Consider the following 20569-nt stretch of genomic DNA (forward strand, 5'->3'; position numbering starts at 1 on the left):
TGACACCATAAAACTTCAATTAAAAGCCTAATCCCAAATAATTGCTCAGTCCCTTTTACAAGCCCAGCGTAGCTACACATTTTGACAAATAAACACCTGACTCATTTTGAAGCCTGGTCTGGTTGCCATGAAGTTCATTTTTTTTTAATAGAAGTTTTGCGGATATATAAAAGCAGGTTGTTGGCCACCTCAAATTATGTGTCCATTCCTTGATTACCCTGTAAATTATTCATATCCCTTTTGTCCATAAGGGTCCTCAGATCAAAAGAATCAAAGGGGATTTTCATTAAAATTTGTGTGAAAGGAGTTAGAGGCCTCTCCCATATACTAGACACCTGTCCCAAATATAGGCCCATTAATGTTAGCGATTTAAACAAATAATGGCCCCATGTATTAATTGAAGTTTTACAGTACGTATCTTCAAAGTTACTATTTTAGTTGTCTTGTAAGTAGGCCTACTTGGAGATAGTCACTATGACCACTGCTCACACTGTTACGTGTACAGTACTGTATGTGTATTGTAAGTTTTAAAAGCAATGGCTCTGAACATGACCAGTGAAGTGTCATCTTATTATTTTACCACTATGATGTACTATTTTGGCACATCATTTTAAAAGAAACAAGATTTGACAGATCCTAACCATCACCTTAATCCTGATCGAGAATTGATACAGATACAAATTTGACTTAAGTGTTCAATACAGGTATATTTTTAAATTAAATATTAATCATGGTTGTGTAAATGTAATTTATGATTTTTACTTGCGATTGAAAAGAATAACTAAGAATGGTCCTTGATTACAGATTTTAGACTAAAGCCCAGAGTTTTGGCTAAAGTGCCTCTACCCTTAGAATTAGAAATTATGCCTCTATTGTGTGAGACGTTCAATGACTTATCTTTCTACAGAGGAGTGGATGGGAACAGGAGGGGGGCTCTGTCAGGGACGAAAGCTGCCACCACTAACTTCACCTGCCAGGACATCAGCCAGCAAAATTTAATTGCAATAGCCAGGTTATAACCAGAAGAGGGCAGTCTGTATGCATATTTCAAGCTGTTCTCATTCCCAGGCCAAATACCAATGCTTTGTCAGCCCCCTCATCATCTCAGGGGGATATATAGGGCTCCCTTTAGTGTCCCTTTGTGATGCACAGCTGACACACATTGTAACACATGGTTAATAATGTGTAAATTACTTGGTTAGATTTAGAAAAAAGAAAATTTTGGGTTAAAATAAGCACATCTGTTACGCAACAATAATGTAACATGATGTTAATGCGTCACTTGAGTGATGTCAGTGCACGATGACCTAAATGAAATAAAGTAACATTTAAATAATGTTGATGTAGGTGAGTGACATAACATTACATTAAAACAACATTCACAAGGGACACAAACTACAGTCTCGTGGGTCAAAGTCTTGTTTTGTTTGAGCCTTCCACCTCTTCTTCTGCCTGTCCTATGCAAACTCTCTCGCTCTTTATTCCATATCAGTTACTCTCAGTGTCAAGTGCTGGGTTTACACTGGAGTTAGTTTAAAGCCCGGTGCATAGAGAGCTAAAGGGTGCCTTTGGCGTCAATATCACACTCAAAGGGGCACGACAGCGCGTCAGTATTTGACGCCCTGGGAATGAGAACAGGCTGCACATTCATGACACAATATGTAGAATTCAAAAATGAAAAAACTAGTTTAGGGGGTTATCTCAAGGCAACTGAACCGAACGCAACTGGACTTAGTTTTGTCTTAAAAGACGTTTCACCTCTTATCCAAGAGGCTTCATCAGTTCATGCTTGTCTGACTAGGCTGGAACTAGTCTGACAAACTGGTGGGGAAAGACCAGGTATTTAACCTCTGGGGAGGTCTTCACAAGATAACTATGGCCTGGATAAATGAGAATATCCACAGGCATTTAGGGGTTTAGTTACTCTTTAAGTGCTTTGAATTATTCCTATCAGATTTATTGGAATTTAATTAACTACTACCACATTTCTTTCTTTCTTTGAGTCATTATCAAAAATCAAAACAAACACATCATTTTCTTTCAGTAAACACCTTTTTATTTGGTTTGGTAGCAAAAACAGCACCTCAGGACAACAGTATGATGTGGGCAGCCTCCTAAGGGGTCGAACAGTTTCAGTTACAGGACACGCATAGGGAAGACATGCACTACCTACTGCAGCAGGCAATTTTAAGACATTAGTTGACCAACAACGCTGAAGCACTGTTTCAGTACATTCACATTCCTTTGACAACACCGCTGTGTATGCAACGCCATTTGGAGGAAATAGCCCTTCATGTATGGAATAGCTGTTGCAGAGATTTCAAGGGAGTGTTACATATTTATATGTTTCTTTTCTGTAGTTGCAATTTGCCCAGTTTTTATCTCACTTTCTGAGACAAAACTACTTTTTTAGTTCAGACAGTCAGACATCAAACATACATAATAAATTCTTTGGTCCCTTTCAGATCTTTGGTAGTGTTAGGATCATTTATTGCTTCATGAAAAACGAGTGGCTGGCAAGCATTTTACTTCATATTTGGGGAGGGGGGGTGAACAGTAAGTATAAAACTACCAGAGAGACAGAGTAGATCATAGCAGACAGGTTGCTACACCTCTAAACTAGACAGCTCAATCCTCAACAATTTCAGAAGACTCAGACACCACTCTGCCATCCTTGGTCTCAATCATCTTGATAACAACGTTCTTCTTGGTCTGGGTAGTAGTGGTGTAGCCGCCAGAGCTGCCGCTGCTGAAGCCACCCATGCTACTACCGCCATATGCACTACTGCCATATCCACTACCATATCCACCTCCGCTACCATATGCACTGCCGCCATATCCGCTGCTTACACTGCTGGAGTAACTGCTCTTAATGCTGTCCATGGGAAAGCCACCGTAGCTTGCTGTTAAGAGAAGATAGGTTGGAAAAAACGGTTAAATGAGCATAAGCGTGGAATCTGTTCAAGCTAAAAAACATCTAACACAATCCAATCAATGAGGAAGTTTTGTTATGATTTAAGTCAATACAAAGACAAAGAAGGCGAGGTTGATGAAGATGACTTACTGCTCTGTTGGGAGATGTTGATTGCCTTGATGCCAGTCGCCAGCCTGTCCTCCTCTCCCTCCAGCAGTTTCCTGTAGGTGGCGATTTCAATGTCTAGAGCCAGCTTGACGTTCATCAGGTCCTGGTATTCTCTGATCTGGCGGGCCATGTCCTGTTTGGCTCTCTGCAGGGCTTCTTCCAGATCCCTAATACGGGACTTGGCGTCCTTCACTGCCATCTCACCGCGCTCCTCAGCCTCAGCGATCTGAGCCTCCAGGTTGGCGCGCTGTGAGGAGATTTTACAAAAAATAAGACTTTGTCCACTCTCCTGATTGTTAAACGACGCACAAACTATATGATGGCCATATGATGGCTATGACTTTTAACCATACCTGTCCCTTGACGGCATCAATCTCTGATGTCAGCCTCTGGATCATGCGGTTAAGGTCTGCGATCTCTGTCCTGGTAGACCTCAGGTCATCTCCATATCTGCTGGCGGATGTCTGCATCTCCTCATACTAAATAAACATCAACAATACAAGACATTACAAACTAGAACACCTCTTGATCAGAACATTATATGTTTAAACAATGCTCGTGGCAAGTAGGGTTGGCAACACACGCCCTATATACCTTTCTAAATAAATGACAGAAATATTAACTTGAGAAAAATTCAAAAGGAGTTCTCAGTTACCTTGGTCTTGTACCATGTCTCTGCCTCGGCGCGGCTGCGGTTGGCGATGTCCTCATACTGAGCCTTGACTTCAGCTACAATGGAGTCCATGTCCAGGTTGCGGCTGTTGTCCATCTCCACAATAACTGAAGTGTCCTTGATCTGGCCCTGGAGCTCACGCAGTTCCTGAAGAAGCACAAAAAAAAAAGACAGAAGAGGAGAGAGGTTAGTAAATCCCACCTCACTGAGGACACCCATCCAGCTAATGTCCTTTCGGGGATGGCACAAGAGGCAAGATGCTGAAGAGATTCTGAGAAAAAAAATAGGAAAACAAAGACAGCCATTGAGCTGATTTTTTGTCGTACCTCCTCATAGATCGACCTGAGGAAGTTGATCTCATCTGTCAGACTCTCCAGCTTGGCCTCCAGCTCAACCTTATTCATGTAGGCCTCATCGACATCCTGGAACCATTAAAAGATGTTTGTTAGAATGAGACATCACAAAAGCTAACACTGTCTTCATGTACAGAGGTATCAAAAGAGGTTATCAAATGATTGCATCTCAAAGACAAGTTGAGTGAATGCTAATGCTGACCTTCTTGATGAGGACAAAGTCATTCTCACACTCTGTGCGCTTGTTGATCTCATCTTCATACCTGAAAGAAAAAATACACACAGTTCATGCTTTTGAATATTCATAAAGAGTCTCATCTCATGACCCTGTTCAGTTTTGAGAGGTTATGCATTAATATAACACTAGGAGGCGCTAGCAGTCCATCCCTAAGTTTTGAACTCCTCCAGGACATTTTCCTCACACAAAGTCTGTTGACTCTGGGCCAAGCGTGAAAGCTGTTACTGATATTTCTCCCTTGGGGCTCCTCTGAACTCGACTGACATGTTTCATCTGTCTGTGGACAACTGACACATATGTGTGCCACAATTGTAGTGTTACAGATGTGTATGTCAACACGCGAACATTAGGGCTCATGCCCTCTTACGTAAAGCTATAGACAGCCAACTCTGTAAAATGACTTTTACCTCCAGTCATATGTAATGTAATGGGTGTTCTGAACATGCTTCCTCAGTGCTGTAATTCCCTAGATTTTGTATGACGCAAGAGAATGGACAGATGCAGGGAGTAGTCCACAAAAAGATTAACTCAGTGTGCTCAGCTGTATCTCATTTGTGCATGAAGTTTTTATGCATTTTGAAAATCATCCAGTGCAACCTAAATGAGAAAGATGAATCCCAGATACGCTTCTTCACATGACAGAACACCGTTAGCTCTCATTGCCCCCTCCACACTCACTTGTTCTTGAAGTCCTCCACCAGGCCCTGCATGTTGTGCAGGTCAGCCTCCAGCTTCATCTTGTCGTTGCCCAGGCTGTCGAGCTGTCTGCGCAGGTTGGCGATGTAGGCCTCGAACATGGCATCGATGTTGGAACGGGTGGTGGTCTGTCCCTGCAGCAGGTTCCACTTGGTCTCCAGCATTTTGTTCTGCTGCTCCAGGAAGCGGACCTGATGTGTAGAGAAGGACGCAGAAAGAAAGGCGAAAATATACAATTATTTATTAGCAACTAATCAAGAAACCTTTACAAAGAATCAGCAACTTACATGCTTGTTTACTGCAACGGATATTTGAAGACAGATTCCTTGTCATCAGTTATGAATTCTTATGAAATTGTCTTTAAAAGTACAATACAGCTGAAGTCTGCTCTTCACAAACAAAACAACATCCTATCTGGGTTATCATCCTCACACTCAATCATCTGAATCACCATCGCCATGCCTCCTCTACACTCTTTGTTGTTCTTATCTAACGTTGGAGCTTTGTTAGCTGCTGTTGGCAGTGTTTCCAGACTGGCCGGGCTTTTCCAAAGGAAGGCCTGACATACGTACATCCTGACAGGAGGTAGAGGGGAGTGAGAACAAAACTAGTTTGGAAAAAAGGCGGTGATGGAGGAATGGGGCTAGTTAACCCTTCTCCCGCATGTCTTCCTGTTTTTGTATGGCAAGGCTCCAAAGAGGACGAATGCAGGGAGAGAAGGGGGTGAAGTGTAGTTGCATCCGCAGCCTGACGCAGAAAGGTAAATATTTAACTGTGATAGAGATGTGATGAGGGGAGAGCAGGGAGTAAAAAGGAGCTGGAGGGGGGAGTGAGGGTGATGTATTAGCTGAAGAGAAGGGAGGGCAGAAGTGAAGGTGGATGATGAAAAGGTGGGGAGTTTGCATATTTGTGAACAGTAAAAGCAAGGTTGTGAAAGCAGCTATGTGACCCAATGGACCTTGCTCTGATACACTGCACTCTACAGGTGAGATCTAACCTTTCCTGGTCTTCATTTGAACTGGAGTAAACACAGATAATAAAGTGCCTTCAAATGGACTGCCTTCACAAGATAGCAGATGATAGGATGGAATTTTATCTGCTTTGTGTTAAAGCATGCAAACTGCACTTTATCTTCCTTTAATCATTGTGCCAGGAGGAGAGTTGACATGTAACCAATCAGCTGGCATTGACCAGAACATGAAACTACTGGCCTTTTTAAATATTAACCCACTGCTGAGGCCCCAGAGGACAGATACACTCCTGAGTGTTAGATACTGGACTTAAATGCTGATTTGAATGATTAAAAGTCAGCACACTCCCAATGGACACTCCTTTTAAAATGTGCCACAATGAAAGGAGGTTTTGTTATTAAGGTAACAATAGCACTCAGTACTGACTGAGTGTGTATGTGTGTGTTTGAGAGGGGTGGGGGCCACCAGGGCAGCAGAAAGAGCCACACCCCAGCTATGGGAGGGCCCATTCCCAAGGTAACTCGTATCACAAGCCCTGAGCTCTGCCTGGACACACCCTTAGCTTTCTCTCTCTCTTTCTCTCTCTTTGTCTTTCTCAGTCTCTCCTTTCTGCAAGTCTGTTTTTCATCACTATAAAAGGGCAGCCTGAGCCAAAAGATAGAGAGCCTAACCCTAAGTTTGAGCTACAGCACATTTTTTTCCTGCTTGAGTGCATTCGTGGGAGGTGACGAAAGCAGAGGAGGGAATAAATCAACTTTTACCACACAGCAAAAGTGAGGAAATCAGCATTACACGACATGTGGCAAACATATGGAGCACTATATCAAATATTGCATAATAATGTCACAGCAATGTAAAGCTTTTTGACTACACGGTGACTGAGCTTTCCATGCACCTAAAGCAGTTTCTGTCTGTTTGAAGAGAAGCATAAGGTAAAGATCAGTGCCTTGGCAACCTGAAATTTTTTCACACACACACATTGTGTCTGTTACTAGCTCTTACCTTGTCAATGAAGGAGGCAAAGCGGTTGTTTAGGGTCTTGATCTGCTCCTTCTCCTGGGTGCGGACAGCTTGAATAGTGGGGTCAATCTCAAGGTTCAGTGGGGCCAGCAGGCTCTTGTTCACAGTCACGGCGGTGATAGGGGTATGGATACCCATGCCACCACCAAAGCTACCACCACCCATGCCCATGCCTCCGCTACCCATGCTTGAGCTCAGGCCATAGGAAGTGGAGCTGGTGATGCCACCTCCTCCATAGGCCCTGGAGGGTCCTCCAAAGGAACTCTTGACGCTGTAGCTCTTGCGGGAGGTGATACTGCTTGGTCCAGCGTAGGAACTGCTGCTGAAGGTCCGTGGGGCATTGGAACTCCTCACAGTGTAAGAGCTGGTCTTATAAGAACTGGCCATTCTGAAATCTAAAGTTTTTTTCTCTGTTGGATGAATGAAGTCTGGTAAGGTCAGAGCGAATGGCTCGGATGGCGAGGCAGGCTGGCAGGCAGAGGGGAGAGACCAGAGTGGATAGAAACGACAGGAATCGACTGAGGAGTTTTAAAGCCTGTGGCTGTGGGAGGGGACTGTGGTGAGCTGCCATTGGCTGCATGTCTGGGTGAGATAGGGAGGCAGGGCTGTAACATTACACTTCTATGACACATTGTCCAGTCACTCAAAACCATTACCTGGTCTCTCTACAGGCTTTTCTGTGTTGTTAGAGAAAACTTTTGAGAGGATTGTCGAGTGGTTATATTCCTGAGCTTTGATGTGTGTGTAACTCTGCAGGTAAACCTACTCAAACACACCACAGCTGATTCAACATGTAAGATCTGGATTACTGTTTGAATTAAGAAAAAAAGATCATTTATATCCAGCAGCAGCTATGTATCAGGAAAACTGCAGTGCGTGTTTGTGTGTGTGTGTGTGTGTGTGTGTGTGTGCTTGTTCGTGCGGGGGTGGGTTGGTTGATGGGTGGTTGATAAGAATTCGGTAGCTCTTACACATCAATGCCGGTTTATATCTATTTAGGCGTGTTTATAATTCACTGGTAAGGTGTGTGTGTGTGCGTGTGTGTGTAAGGAGGGAGTGATGATTTTCTTTTGAAACAACCAACAATTTTTGTAAATTTGGCAACACCAGATCCATTCGGCAACCATTTTCTTCCCCTCACCATTGTTTCTACTGTTTGGAGGAGTTTTCATAAGCACTTAATTTATACTTATTTCTCAGTTCGTAATTATGTGTACAACATTACTGTACAACCTGTACAACCGTTTATACATTTCATTTCACTGTGCTCCTGTCTACAACTGCACTACATTCTTTTTTATTTTACATTGTACATTATATTATGGCTTATTTCTACATTTTAGCTGCTGCACTTCTTTATGTCTTACATTTTAATAAGATTTTATTGACGTGAGTGTTTTGTTTTTTTTTCTTACATATTTGTATAATCATTGCTGGAGGGAACCTGAAATCTAAGAATTTCATTTCCCTCTTATCCCTCAGCTGACATACTGAAATAGACAGGAAGTCAGCACAACACAGGGTAAAAAACAAAACAAATTGCCATTTATAAAATCAGTCTCTATATAACTTGTTAATTAGTGAGTTTTTAGGATGTTAGTAGCATAATATTTATTACCGTTCTACCTGTAACCAGTCTTCATGCTAGGGTTAGCTCACCGGCTGCTTCTTCATACTTAAATATGTACTCTGCAGGATTTTCCTAAAAAACAATCTATAGACTTATACAGACTTAATCCTTCTCAATTATTAGCCTACTTATGACCCACTAGAAGTGTGTGGGGTCTTCAGCAGGACCTCAAGGTAGCGACAATGTGCCAGACCGTAAGCAGCAGGCAACCAAGAGACACAACGCCAAATAAATGCAAATACAACGAGGCGAAACGCCAAACAAGAGCAAATCTGGCATTGCCTTTTACTTTAATTTTCGCAGGTGAGTGTATTTAAAAACAGTAACCTACAATCCTGCATAGTAAAGGCCTACCCTCAATGGTAGCGATCTTCTCATCTAACTCTTGGCAAAAGTGCAAATGAGCGCATTTCCCAACTGTCAAACTGTTGCTTTAATCCAGAGCATTTAAGTGTGCATAAATACTGTGTGGAAAATCAGATGTGATATAGCAAATGATGGGTCCTTTAGCTGGGTGTGCAGACTCAACTGACTGATCCTAGGTCGTGACCCTTAAAGGAGCTATATGTAAGAAATATAAAGCAAATAGTCGTAAAATCCTCCTAATATGTCACAGAGACTAAAGAGAAGCCGGACTTGCTCGAACGGTCCGCTGGAAAACCGAAGATCAAGGACGCGGCAGCCGCCCTTGGGCATACAAAGCAGTCTCCAGCATGCCGCTGTCCAGCAACCTCGAATCTGTAGGGGAGGGGGGGCGGACACGACTCGCGGCAGTATTTTGAATTTGAGTGCAGTAACCGTTTTGGCCACATTCTTACATACAGCGCCTTTAAGTTACTGTTGCAGGGTTGGACAAGCTTGACATAAAGAAGCATGATGATGCAGCTTCTGTTTAGTCCGGTGGCACAGTGTGTATTAGATATGCTAGATAGTTTCTATAGCTTCAAGAAGCTGACAGCAAGGACTAAATATGCGTTGGAAGGATACATTCAGGATGGGATGCTTGAAGTTGTGTGGCCATGAATAACGACTGACCAGACAAAGGCCCTGAGGCCCAAAGACAAAAAGAGGCTAACAACTATAGAGTGTGTGGAGTGTCTTGCTCCGATGTGTGTCCTTTTGCATATCTGTGCCAATGGGACAATGGACAATCCGCCCCTGTATGTTGGACATCTAAACATAAAACACCAACAGTTACTTTGGGACAGCACCTAGCCTTACAGAGATAATATAAACAAAGGATTGTTAACCTTGATCTGGCTAAAACAGTGATTCATGTCGTCTGTGTCGTAAAAATATGTCAGTAGCCAACCCATCTGTCCTTTTCTAAATCTCTTTAATGTTACTACAGAAAATAGGAGGAAACAAACGTGGCTGATGTTGGTGATCTGATCAGGCTAACTGCTCTTGATGGAGCTGTACGTTACCAAGCTAATTAGTTAGCGATTTGCCAACATTAGGTAACTTAAGATGTGACTATGTGCAATGTAATGTGTTGGGTGTCCCTAGCCACATCTTTTAACCATCTTCATTTGGTCAACATAGACGACCCTAACACATAGCATACTAAGTAATACAGGAAAGGGCAAGTTGACCGAGTATCTGCCAGGTACCATGCTCAACCTGTTATTGGAGCACAGAGCTCTGTTGGTTCTCCTAAAACACCACTAATAAAGAGATTATGGCGCTGAGAAGCACTTGGGAAATCAAACAGTTGACATGCACATATTTCAATACTCAAGGGCCTTTAAAACAGGAGTGTAAACGTTATTACAGCAAAATGCAGTAAGACATTTTGTATGAGTGTTCTCAGTTTTGGATGCTTTAGGGCTCAAAATTCTTTGGCTGCTGCAGGCAACTGCAACCCCTAGTCTTGTTCTGAATGTAACCCGTTCCCCACACACTCTTTTATATGCTTGTATTTGCAAACCAGGTGAACTGCTCTAACCAGCTGGTTTTCATTCAGTCAAACAAGAGGTATGATAGGTCAACGCCATTGAGCCTGAGGCCTTTAAAAACACAAGACAAAGTTTATTTAAACTTCTATACAACTGTCTGCTTATGTGTGAGTGTCCATCTGTCTACATGACCTGCAGCTCAGTTAACAGAGCTGTGATGCATTATTAGTCTCTATAAACACCTCTCCATAATTCATAACTGATGCTTATTCCCGAGGGAACTACTCACTGTGTAAACATCGGTAAAGAATTCTTACACCACACTGATAACGGAGCCACTATTCCTGCCTGCGCTGGAACTTAACCATGTTTCCCACCATGCTGCAGTGCGAAACTACAGCAGCATACATGGCGGCTCAACCTTCAACTGTCCTTCCACCAATACCGGCCCTGCATTCTTCTCCTCCCCCATTCATTTCCTCCTCCAGTCCCTCACCACGATGAGTCATGAGTCTTGGCATTACCAATCCAACCCCCTCCACCATATCCTCTCTCCTCCATCTTCTCCAACCTTCTTCCTTTCCTGCCAGTGCCTCTTGGCCTCATTATTATCATGGAAACTCAACCAAAATAAAAGAGACTCCCATCATCTTCCAGCCAAAATGGATGCCCGCCCAAGAGCGGGGCATTTGCGGCTGCCAGTGCACAGAGTTGCAACGCGCAGAGGGACTGACTCAAAAGAACATGTGGCAATATTGATATGATATTGTGAATCTGAGTTTTAGCTTTCGCCACATAGGAAAAATAAAGTACAAGAATAAACAGCGCCAAAGGGGAACTCCCGCATGGCTTTGTGAAATGCGTGGCTGCAGTGAAACCATGGTGATCATACAGTGTATTGTCACCTGGTTTTAAATCATGTGGGATGTTGATCCAAAACCCACAGAAACACGAGCAGATTTTTCTCAGAGTGTTTCACAGTTAATTGAATTTCAGTGATTCCACCATGTGAATTATGAAACATGCTTTAGTTGATCATATGATTCCAATTGAGCTAAATGTCTGTTAACAAACTAATTAAGTTATGTTACACCACAGTTTTTGCGTTTATAAGGGGTGTAATCAACAAGAGTAAAGCACATACAGATTAAGCTTGCAACAATTTTTCCAGACTGGACAGTGTGGCACCACATTTTCCATTATTAATTTTCTCTAATACACCTCATTTATCAGCAGTAGAATTTCTTGGTGCTCCAGTTTTGTGGGGCTTTTTTTTGTTTCCACTAGAGCCACTCTCCTTTTATTTAATCCCTCTATATTTATTTATATATTTAGATTGTTTTTCAGAATAACATTTATCACTCGAGTAAAAATTTTTAAAGAATGAACAAGATGGCAGATGATAATGACGATTAGCTATTCCTGCTCAGAGCATACATGTGATCACTGTTATCAAAGCAATGGACTGCATCTCTTTATAGATGGATAAAAATGCCTCTGCAGAAATGGCAGAAAAGTATGAGTGTTTTTCAACATCAATTCTTGTGAATTACGCGTATTGAGCAGTACAGAAACTTAAAACAGGACCAATAATATATGCCGACAAATAAGTGAGGAGGTTAGCCCGTCAGGTTTGCAGCCAGGAGTGTGAAATATGTTTTTAATAGATGTATGATCCACTGTACATGCACTCTATATGTTACATAACTAGCATGCTCGCTAAACATTTTGGCAAACTTTGCACTAAAAAAAAAATATTTAAAAAGAGCTGTATTACATTCCTCAGTCTTTTAGCTAATGTGTTTTTATGCTAGCTCCTTTTGCAAACACACCAGAGATCACGGAGGTTCTCATTGGAATGAATGGACTTACGATTGACTCATATATGGACACAGAGCCATATGGAACCAAGGCATAAACTATACCGCTGCACTTTGTTCTAAGTACGGAGTAAATAAATGTGTCCTGTTCTTCTTTTAGAGCCTGGGTCTTCAAAAAGGGGTTCGCGAGTGACAGGAATCCAACATAATATTACGGAAGATAAACTGGCCTATTCATAAAATTGAATTTACAGTACACAACATTTATGATAGGCTAACTGTTACCCATGAATCCTTGTGCAATCATGTGAGCTAGCTATCGCTAAATCACTGTGTGGCACCTTTGGTTTTTTTACTGTGCTGCACCTATCCATAACTGTGAGGTGAACTAGTTAGCTAACACTTTTGAACTATTGAAACATATTGGGCAATTAGCTGTATCGTTTTTCCAAGTGCACGGACATTCTTGTGACTCACAATGGATCGTTTTGCAACTTTTCGAGTAAGAGACTCTGACACACCGCCCATCTCAGAACCCACTGGCGAAAGTGCAAAGGGTGATGCACCTATATGCTACAACTGCTGCTGACTCAGCAAGTGCAAATGAGAAAAGACCCAAAAATATTCAGAGAATTATCTCAAATGCAACTCAGTTTTATACCAAATAGGTAGGAGGGGGTCCCTGTGCCATGCTTTCTTAGCTAAGGGGTCCTTGGCCTGAGAAATGTTGCAGACCCCTGTTTTAGAGCATCATTCAGGGTAATTCTTAAAAGTTTGATAAATACAGATCATGGTTTCATAATCGCTTTTAAGGTCAAGAAAGCATCACATGACACCTGAAAAAAAGATCAGTTTTCAGTTACAATTGATCATTATTGACATTTGTGTGGTCTGAGTTCAGTTGTGAGTTCAGTTCAGCTGCCACTCAATACTGTACAAACAATCATTACAGCAAACACACAACTGGCAAATGGTTCATTGAGCTGCTCATATAGTGGCTTCCAATCATATTTGGACTCTTCACCTGAGTTCTCTGTGTCTGTGAAGAGGTAAACTAAGTCTTTTATTGAGCCTCAGTTATTTACTCTGCATAGGGTGGTATCAGGATACGCCTGCCATTCATTCCAGTCACATCAATTGATGATAATGAGAATTTTATCAGGACCAGCTGCATGCTTGAAGTGATTGTTGCTATCTGTCATTACAACATCTAAAGCCTTTAGTTGTTACCGTATCTTCTGGCAAACCCCACACTAAGCGGGTCGCTGATATTTCTTGTGTGACTGGGCCTGAGGAGGATTTTACAGCAGGATAAAGACATGGACCTTTACTCTGTGTGTGCTGCAATACTCTATAAACATCTCAGAGGACCTATTGCTGTCAGCTCTGCACAAAGCTGTCACAAGGCGTGTCGGAGTGTGTCACAGCTACTGGAGTGTGTGTGTGTGGACAGGCATTGAGGGTGTGTGTTGAAGTGTGTGACTCTCCCTCACCACTGTGCTCCACTCAACCATAGAAGACACACAGGGCGGAGGAATGTTCCTTGCGTTAATCGTCATTCAAGAGTTGTCAAAAATTGTGTGATTTGAAGGATGAACTCGTCGCAACCCTTCGCTAGAATGTGTCATTGTCATGAGCTGTGCTGGGTTGACACAAGTATCAGGAATCAAATTTGTCATCATTGGGTCTGATGTTTTTGTAAGTGGGTGGTTTCGCTGTAGTGTGTCTTAAGTTCATCAGTAACTTAAGCTGTCCAGTAGCCCTTCCTGGCAGGATACAGCACAATGACCCCGCACACTGAACAACCCCTCTTGTTTTAAGGCCCCATTGTGTTGCGGTTGAGCTTTCTATACCACTAAATAGTGCAAGGCAACCCTTTCTCTTAAGTCCCTTTAACACATGCACTGCAACCCATAACTTAGCTAGACATTACCTGGAGAAACTGTATGTGAGAGCGTAAATGTCTGAATCAGTTGGACCCTTCCAGTTTCCATGTATAAAGTTCATGTAATGTCCGATTGAGCCCGAAAGAGCAGGTCATTGTCCGGAGGCTTCATAGCGAGCAAATGGGCGTACTGATGAGAATTATATCATGCAACAGATGTGAAACCAGAAGAATACAATCATCCACGGGGGAAGAAATAGGGATCACTTATACTAAGATGCAGATGAAAATGTCTGACTAGAGAGAGGACAGATTAAAGAACTTCAACTGATAAGGGCCATGGGCGAAATTGCCAGACAAATTTCAAGGAACGGCAAGAGATGCGTTTTTTAATGATCAAATTGCAAACAGGTCAACAAAACAATGCAAGTCCCGCAGAGTACTTTTTGCATCATGTCCTGCCATCCACATGCTAAACCCAAGTGCCACCCCTCGCCTTAACCAAACAGAGTCATTTAAGTAGGTGAGAGCACGTCTGACACAAACAGCCTCCTGTTGTGTGCAACATGTGTGAAAAGGCAGCTCCGGAAAATGTCCAAAATTTTCCAAACATTTTCCAAGGTTCATATGAGTAAGTGGCTTCAGATAGACAGTCATGTTTACTTTGCTTTCCACAGGAACAACAGGTTCTGTGGGATTTTCTGGATAAATATTAGATTAGAAAGTAGCCAGCCTGGCATGAGGCAGGTGAATTCAATTATACCATCTTGTAAACTGAATCATTTTAATTCAGCACTGTTGCCTCAAGACAAATGATAATGATACTGAAATGTCAAATGATAATCAGATAGCAGCAAATATATACTACTGTATGAACGGAAGGGAAAATTACAGTGTCCAAAAACTGTTTACATTTGGGCATGTGAGCAGTTTTCAGATAGAATTGGAAAAAACGTGAGCTGATCCTTTAAAGTGGGGTAACACACAATGAGGTGTTATTGTAAGGCTATTAAATTAACATTTTGTAATGCCAAGTAGCATGTTAGTTAAATTTTGCCTTTTTTGATAAAGCTAATAAAATCTACAGTCAATAATATTGCATTTGTTTAGCTTTCCCATGATATTGTTTGTAGTATGAACTTATTTTAACAAAATAAAAATGATAACAGTCAACCTGCTCAATCCAATGTGCACTTTTTTGTATACGGGCACAATGGGAGCTACAAAATTAATCTTTGGTTTTTGTTTTCAGCATAATATATTCATATCAATGATGGTTATTCCAACATTTTGGAAAGATCTTTTTTTTATTTTAGTTTTTTACCAGTATTATTTAAATCTGATTGAAGACTATGAAGAGAGCCTTGAAGAGTATACACTGTAAATGGATGACAGCTTGATAGAGGCTGTGGCAGGGGACTGCAGCATTTTGGGTGTCTTCAGCATACAAGAATTTAGAGACTGCCTGCTGAAACTCATCATAAGAAAAAAAGGGCATTGCCAAAAGCCATGTGATTTTCAGTATATGAGATTAGTTGTATGGAAAATGTGAGAGAGCAGTGTTCTTCCCAGTAATGTAATGACAACAAACATAACATGTATGCTATGTAATCCCTGTGTTTGTCATCCAGCAGGGAGTAGCAGCCAGTGTAAGATGTAAATGTCAACGTGCTACTGACTCACATAGAAATGCAATTAGTATTACCATACTATATGAGCCAGGCAGTGGCTCATAAAGTACAATGGGTCCCAGTGCATGCTATTATGGTGGGTCCAATAGTGTACACTATTGTGCATACATTGTCTTGTCACATGATCAGACTTGACATTGGATATTAGCCAGCAATCATCATTGCCGTATATTGCATTTTACCAAAGAAAATTAGAAATTACTAATTAAATTTAACAACTTTAATTGTTTATTATAGTTCATTTGGAATAGGCATATAATATACTACTGAGTATTTTACAAAAAAAAAAAAAAAAAAAAAGATGGGTTTGGGCATATATAGCAAATGGCCCTGTTTTTAATTTAATGAGAGTTCTTGAAAACAGACACATTTCCAAGGTGGCAATCATTCATAAGGGCCATTCTCTACCCAACACTTTGCTGGATGGCCCAATCTCTCTATGCCCCCCCCCCCCACACACACACACACCTCATGGGCCCCAGTGCAATCGCACTGCCTGCACTGTCAATATTTACACCCCTGAAACTAGGACAATATACCAAGGAAGCTGATGAAAATAATACAGTTTTTTTTAAAACCTTTACCATGAAAACAACTATCAAAAGAAACAATACTTAACATTGCACTTAGATTTCAAGATTTAAAATGTCAAATGTACGTGTAGCTGTAATAGCCTTTTTCACAATGGTATCAATTACATCTGAAATACTGGTACTTTTTTTTTTATTTCAGAGGCTAATTGTGATGATCCCTGCCTCTACTGAAATACTGTTAAAAGTTGAAGGTATACTACACAGGTTTTCCTTAAAAACAATGTAAAGTCTTATACAAAAGTAATCCCCCTCAGTCATCACTTATGAACCACTAGAAGTGGATGGTGGTGTATTTATCTGCAGAGACTCTGCCTTCTGTCTGGGATGTTTCTGGGCTGCAACCTTTGGGCAGTGGTGAGTAGCCCCCAGCCAATCAAAAAGGTAGTGACCAGGTAGACTAGCATGCATCCACGAGGACGTTGCAAAAATTGCAGACATGGCACCTGAAAAAAAAAAAAAAGTGAATGTAGCAAGGCAAAACTGCGAGCAAACATGTTCATTCCAAAGCAAGAGTAGATCTGGGGTTGGCTTTCACTTTCACTGACAAGCACTAAAGGAGAGGTGGGAGAGCAGTGCAGGGTTGGCCTGTTTTCTGTTGGACAGGTAGGTGCTGGTGGTTAGCTTGGTGAGCTTGCTAAAGTATTGGGTTTTTCCATTACAACAAATGGAAGCTTGCAGTGTAGGGAAGAGGGGCCAAGTTTGAATGCACTGTTTAAAAACAGCAACAATTCCTGCACAGTAAACCTTTGAATTATATAGTTTAGAGAGAGTGTTCCTTTATTTTATCATCATCATTTTTGTTAATATATCGTATCTTCACTGCAGTGAACAGGAATAAAGGGATGCAATCTGATGTTCCACACAAGGCAACACAGGTGTTTTCACTTAGTCGCGCTGATTAGGCTGCTGCACAGGTTGGAGGAGGGTGGAGCTACAGTGAACATGTGTGGTCATGAAGCTACATTTAGTGCTTGTTATGTTAGTCTGTGTTGTTTACAGTGCTCTTGAAACACGTGGTAGTTTGTTATTTGCCACACAGAGCCAGCTATTCAAGTTGACACGCCCACCCTGCTCAACAGGCACAGTGACAGTCAGCTTGAGTGCACCCAATATAAATGAAGGAGGCGTGAGTTGTCCTGTCTGACAGATGTGACTCCAGATTCATGATATGCGTAAAATCCAGTTCTGAGGCTGCTGCCTGTTGAGTGCTTTGATCCATGGCAATGATAGGACTCTTGAAAAAAACTAATGAAATGTTCCTTTACAAGAACAATCAATTTTTAAGATCGTAAGCAGTGTGCACAGGTGCAATACCAGCCCCAGTTTGTTCTCCAGCAGTAGCTAGGTGTACTCCTACAAACCCAGAATCATCCTTCACACCAGACTCTGACCTGTTATTTCGGGCATGCCAATCATTCCTGTCCTAGCACTACATCGTACATTGAGTTCCACTTACAGTATTGCCCCTACATGACAGATATGTGATTATCTACACCATCTCTCAGCCAGGTAATCACTAGCACCTTTGAAAAGGTGGTGCGTGGGGCTGTAGTAAAAGTGATACTCTGTATACAAAGAGTTTTAAGGGCAGTCTTTCGGAAACAAAAAAACACAAGCAAAAGTGTGAAAAGAAATGGAGAACACGGTGTTCATTTGCTTAGGTGCAACTGTTAGCATGTCCAGGTAACTAGGTCACTACACTGAACAACTAATATTATAGCTCTGTGCTTGTGGAAGAGTTCTGGTAACAGTCCTGTGTGCATACAGAAGCGTGTTAAAAGTCATCCACGAGTGATGAAGGAAGCTAGCAGTGGCCTGTGCAATGGCAGTACATCATGACTTTATATAATCATTTATTGGTTGAAACTGTTTGCATTGAACTAAAGCTGAAAACACACTGGTGTGTCATGTGACACGTTGAGAGTGCACATCGCGCTGCAGCTTGTCAACAGACAACCACGCAAAGTTATTATTACTTATACTGAAAGTACTGTACTTCCTCCACCTCCGCATTAGCTTAAAATCATGTGTGGAGAGCCCTTAATAAAACTTGATTTCTCACCCGATCTCCAGAGTTATGACTCACCAGGTAGTATCTTTATGGCTATGGTCTTTAATATGAAGGCACTGTGGGTCATTAAGCTCCAGATATTTCTCAACCTCAACAACGAGCCTCTCCTTATCTATTTGCCATCACATAGGAGACATAGTGACAGTTACAGAGTTCTTTTTATACACCAAAGTGTGGAGAGGAGTCGAGCTGCTATGGGAGCAGAGAAAAAGAGCTGCTATGGGAGCCCGTATGTGCAAGCAGAGAGCAAGGGGGGGAAAAGTGCATTTAATTCCAGGGATGTGCGAGGCTGGAAATAGGACAGACACATAAAGTGTCGTGAGGTGGTGCGTCCAGAAGCGCCAACGTGCATCTAGCTGCTGCTGTTGAAGGATTGTACATTGGAAATAATAGAGGTGTATTTTTTGATTCACGGCATTCGCTGCTGGTGTGTTTTGGCCTTTAGTCGCATTTACCCCTCATTGATACACCAACTTCCCACCTCCTCCAAGCAAAAACCTGTTTTTGAATTTCCACATTTTTCCACATTTCCACTCAGATTTTCTTTTTTTTTTAGCGCAAATTGAAAATGTGTATAAAAGAGGATGGAAATGCACCTACCTACTACTACCAGAACGATTGGTTCTTCATACATAAAGTCTTTTCCTTTGCCATGTTTAATGTGAAAACTTTGTATTGGCCTTCAAACTTTAGGTTTACTGCTACTATTTGCCTACTATTTTATGTATTTTATTACTATTTTAGATGACAATTTTGCACACCAGTGCTATAGACTGATCGACCAGCATGTTCCTTTTACTACTACAGCACCAACTTCTGATATTTATAACCCTCTCACAGCAGTTTGAACAAATAACATAAAGCACGGATAGAAAAACATGGAGGGAAAAGATGAGGCAGGAAGAAAACGAACATGTTCCATGGAAAAACCTGGTCCTACTCAGCTCAGTGGCCTAGCGCCCAGTTTACCAGTGCCCACAAAAAGTTGGGTTCCTTATTTGAATTTCTGTCTCCTGCTCTCTCCTTCCTCTCTTTCTGAACACGGCATTTCCTGATTTATGAAACAAAGACTTTATGTGTAGTGTGTGTGTAGCGTGTGTGTGTGTACGAGTTGTATGAGGGAACCTTTTCCTCTTATTTAGATTAATCTCATATGCATTTTATCCGTCTTCTCTGTTTCTATCAAAACACACACACACACACACACACACACACGCACACACACACCACACACCACATGTTCCCCTTATGTGTCTCTGTGTGTGTCCCTGTATGATCCTTCTGTAACAGTACTTCCTCCGCCCACCGCCCATGACACTCTACCCCTCGCCACACCCACGGTCGCCATGGCAACGGGGTTTACCACAGAGCAATGATGACTTTGCCAGATGTATATGTGACTGCTATGGTAATAGTTTGAGTGTGGTTGCCATGGATACAGAGATACATGGAACCATACAGTGTGTAACCATGCACTGTATGGAGTGTAGTTATGTGTGGAAACACTGCCGCATGCGTGTGTCACTGGAGATTCGCCGTCGCCTCTCTTCCTGGCAAGAGACCGGACAGGGAGACTCATTCACAGACGTAGTCTTCATCTAAAACAGATTCATGTTAATGCACTGAGGCTCCTACTTGAAGCCTGAGTGTTCCCTTGACACTTCTTTTGGGGCATAATGACTGCGTGATAACCTAAACAGTCCCCCTAGGCTGTAGAACAATGCAAAGACAAATAAACGTTGGCAGAGGCTTTAAACGGAAAAAGGAAGTCTGTGAATTTGTGACGGTTTTGTGCCAATTTGGTCTCTTTTTTTTTCACTGGAGTGCAAGCACAAATTGTGTGTGTCGAGCCTGTTTTCAGTCAAAGTGCTCCTTACAATAGTCTCCCTTGTTTTAGCTTGTGCGTGGCTCCAATCGCTCGGATGTCATTAATAGACTTGTAGGTCAA

At 41.9% G+C, this 20569-nt stretch overlaps 1 protein-coding gene and 1 long non-coding RNA gene across 2 annotated transcripts in view; one reads left to right on the forward strand and one right to left on the reverse strand.

Annotated features, from left to right (window-relative positions):
* Positions 1–2033: 2033 nt before the first annotated feature.
* Positions 2034–7538, reverse strand: LOC126402246 (keratin, type II cytoskeletal 8-like). Its single transcript, XM_050064042.1, has 8 exons — positions 7016–7538; positions 5025–5233; positions 4311–4371; positions 4082–4177; positions 3738–3902; positions 3436–3561; positions 3065–3329; positions 2034–2903 (listed from the first exon to the last, which is right to left on the reverse strand). Exons 1-8 carry the CDS (start codon positions 7418–7420, stop codon positions 2629–2631), a joined length of 1602 nt encoding a protein of 533 aa, XP_049919999.1. The 5' UTR covers positions 7421–7538; the 3' UTR covers positions 2034–2628.
* LOC126402247 (uncharacterized) overlaps positions 5240–20569 on the forward strand; it is a 30064-nt gene continuing 14734 nt past the window's right edge. The window contains exon 1 of the long non-coding RNA XR_007571167.1: positions 5240–6786. This is a non-coding gene — a long non-coding RNA (uncharacterized LOC126402247). The remainder of the gene's footprint in view (positions 6787–20569) is intronic.

This window comes from Epinephelus moara, chromosome 16 (genome assembly GCF_006386435.1).
Source record: "Epinephelus moara isolate mb chromosome 16, YSFRI_EMoa_1.0, whole genome shotgun sequence".
Classification (NCBI taxonomy): Eukaryota; Metazoa; Chordata; class Actinopteri; order Perciformes; family Serranidae; genus Epinephelus; species Epinephelus moara.

Excerpts from the sequence above, each read along its gene's own strand:
- LOC126402246 (XM_050064042.1), bottom strand. The coding sequence starts at position 7,420 with ATGGCCAGTTCTTATAAGACCAGCTCTTACACTGTGAGGAGTTCCAAT. Across the intron at positions 4,178-4,310 it reads ACTTTGTCCTCATCAAGAAG|GATGTCGATGAGGCCTACAT; the intron begins GTCAGCATTAGC and ends TAATGGTTCCAG. Across the intron at positions 3,903-4,081 it reads TCAGGTCGATCTATGAGGAG|GAACTGCGTGAGCTCCAGGG; the intron begins GTACGACAAAAA and ends GTGCTTCTTCAG.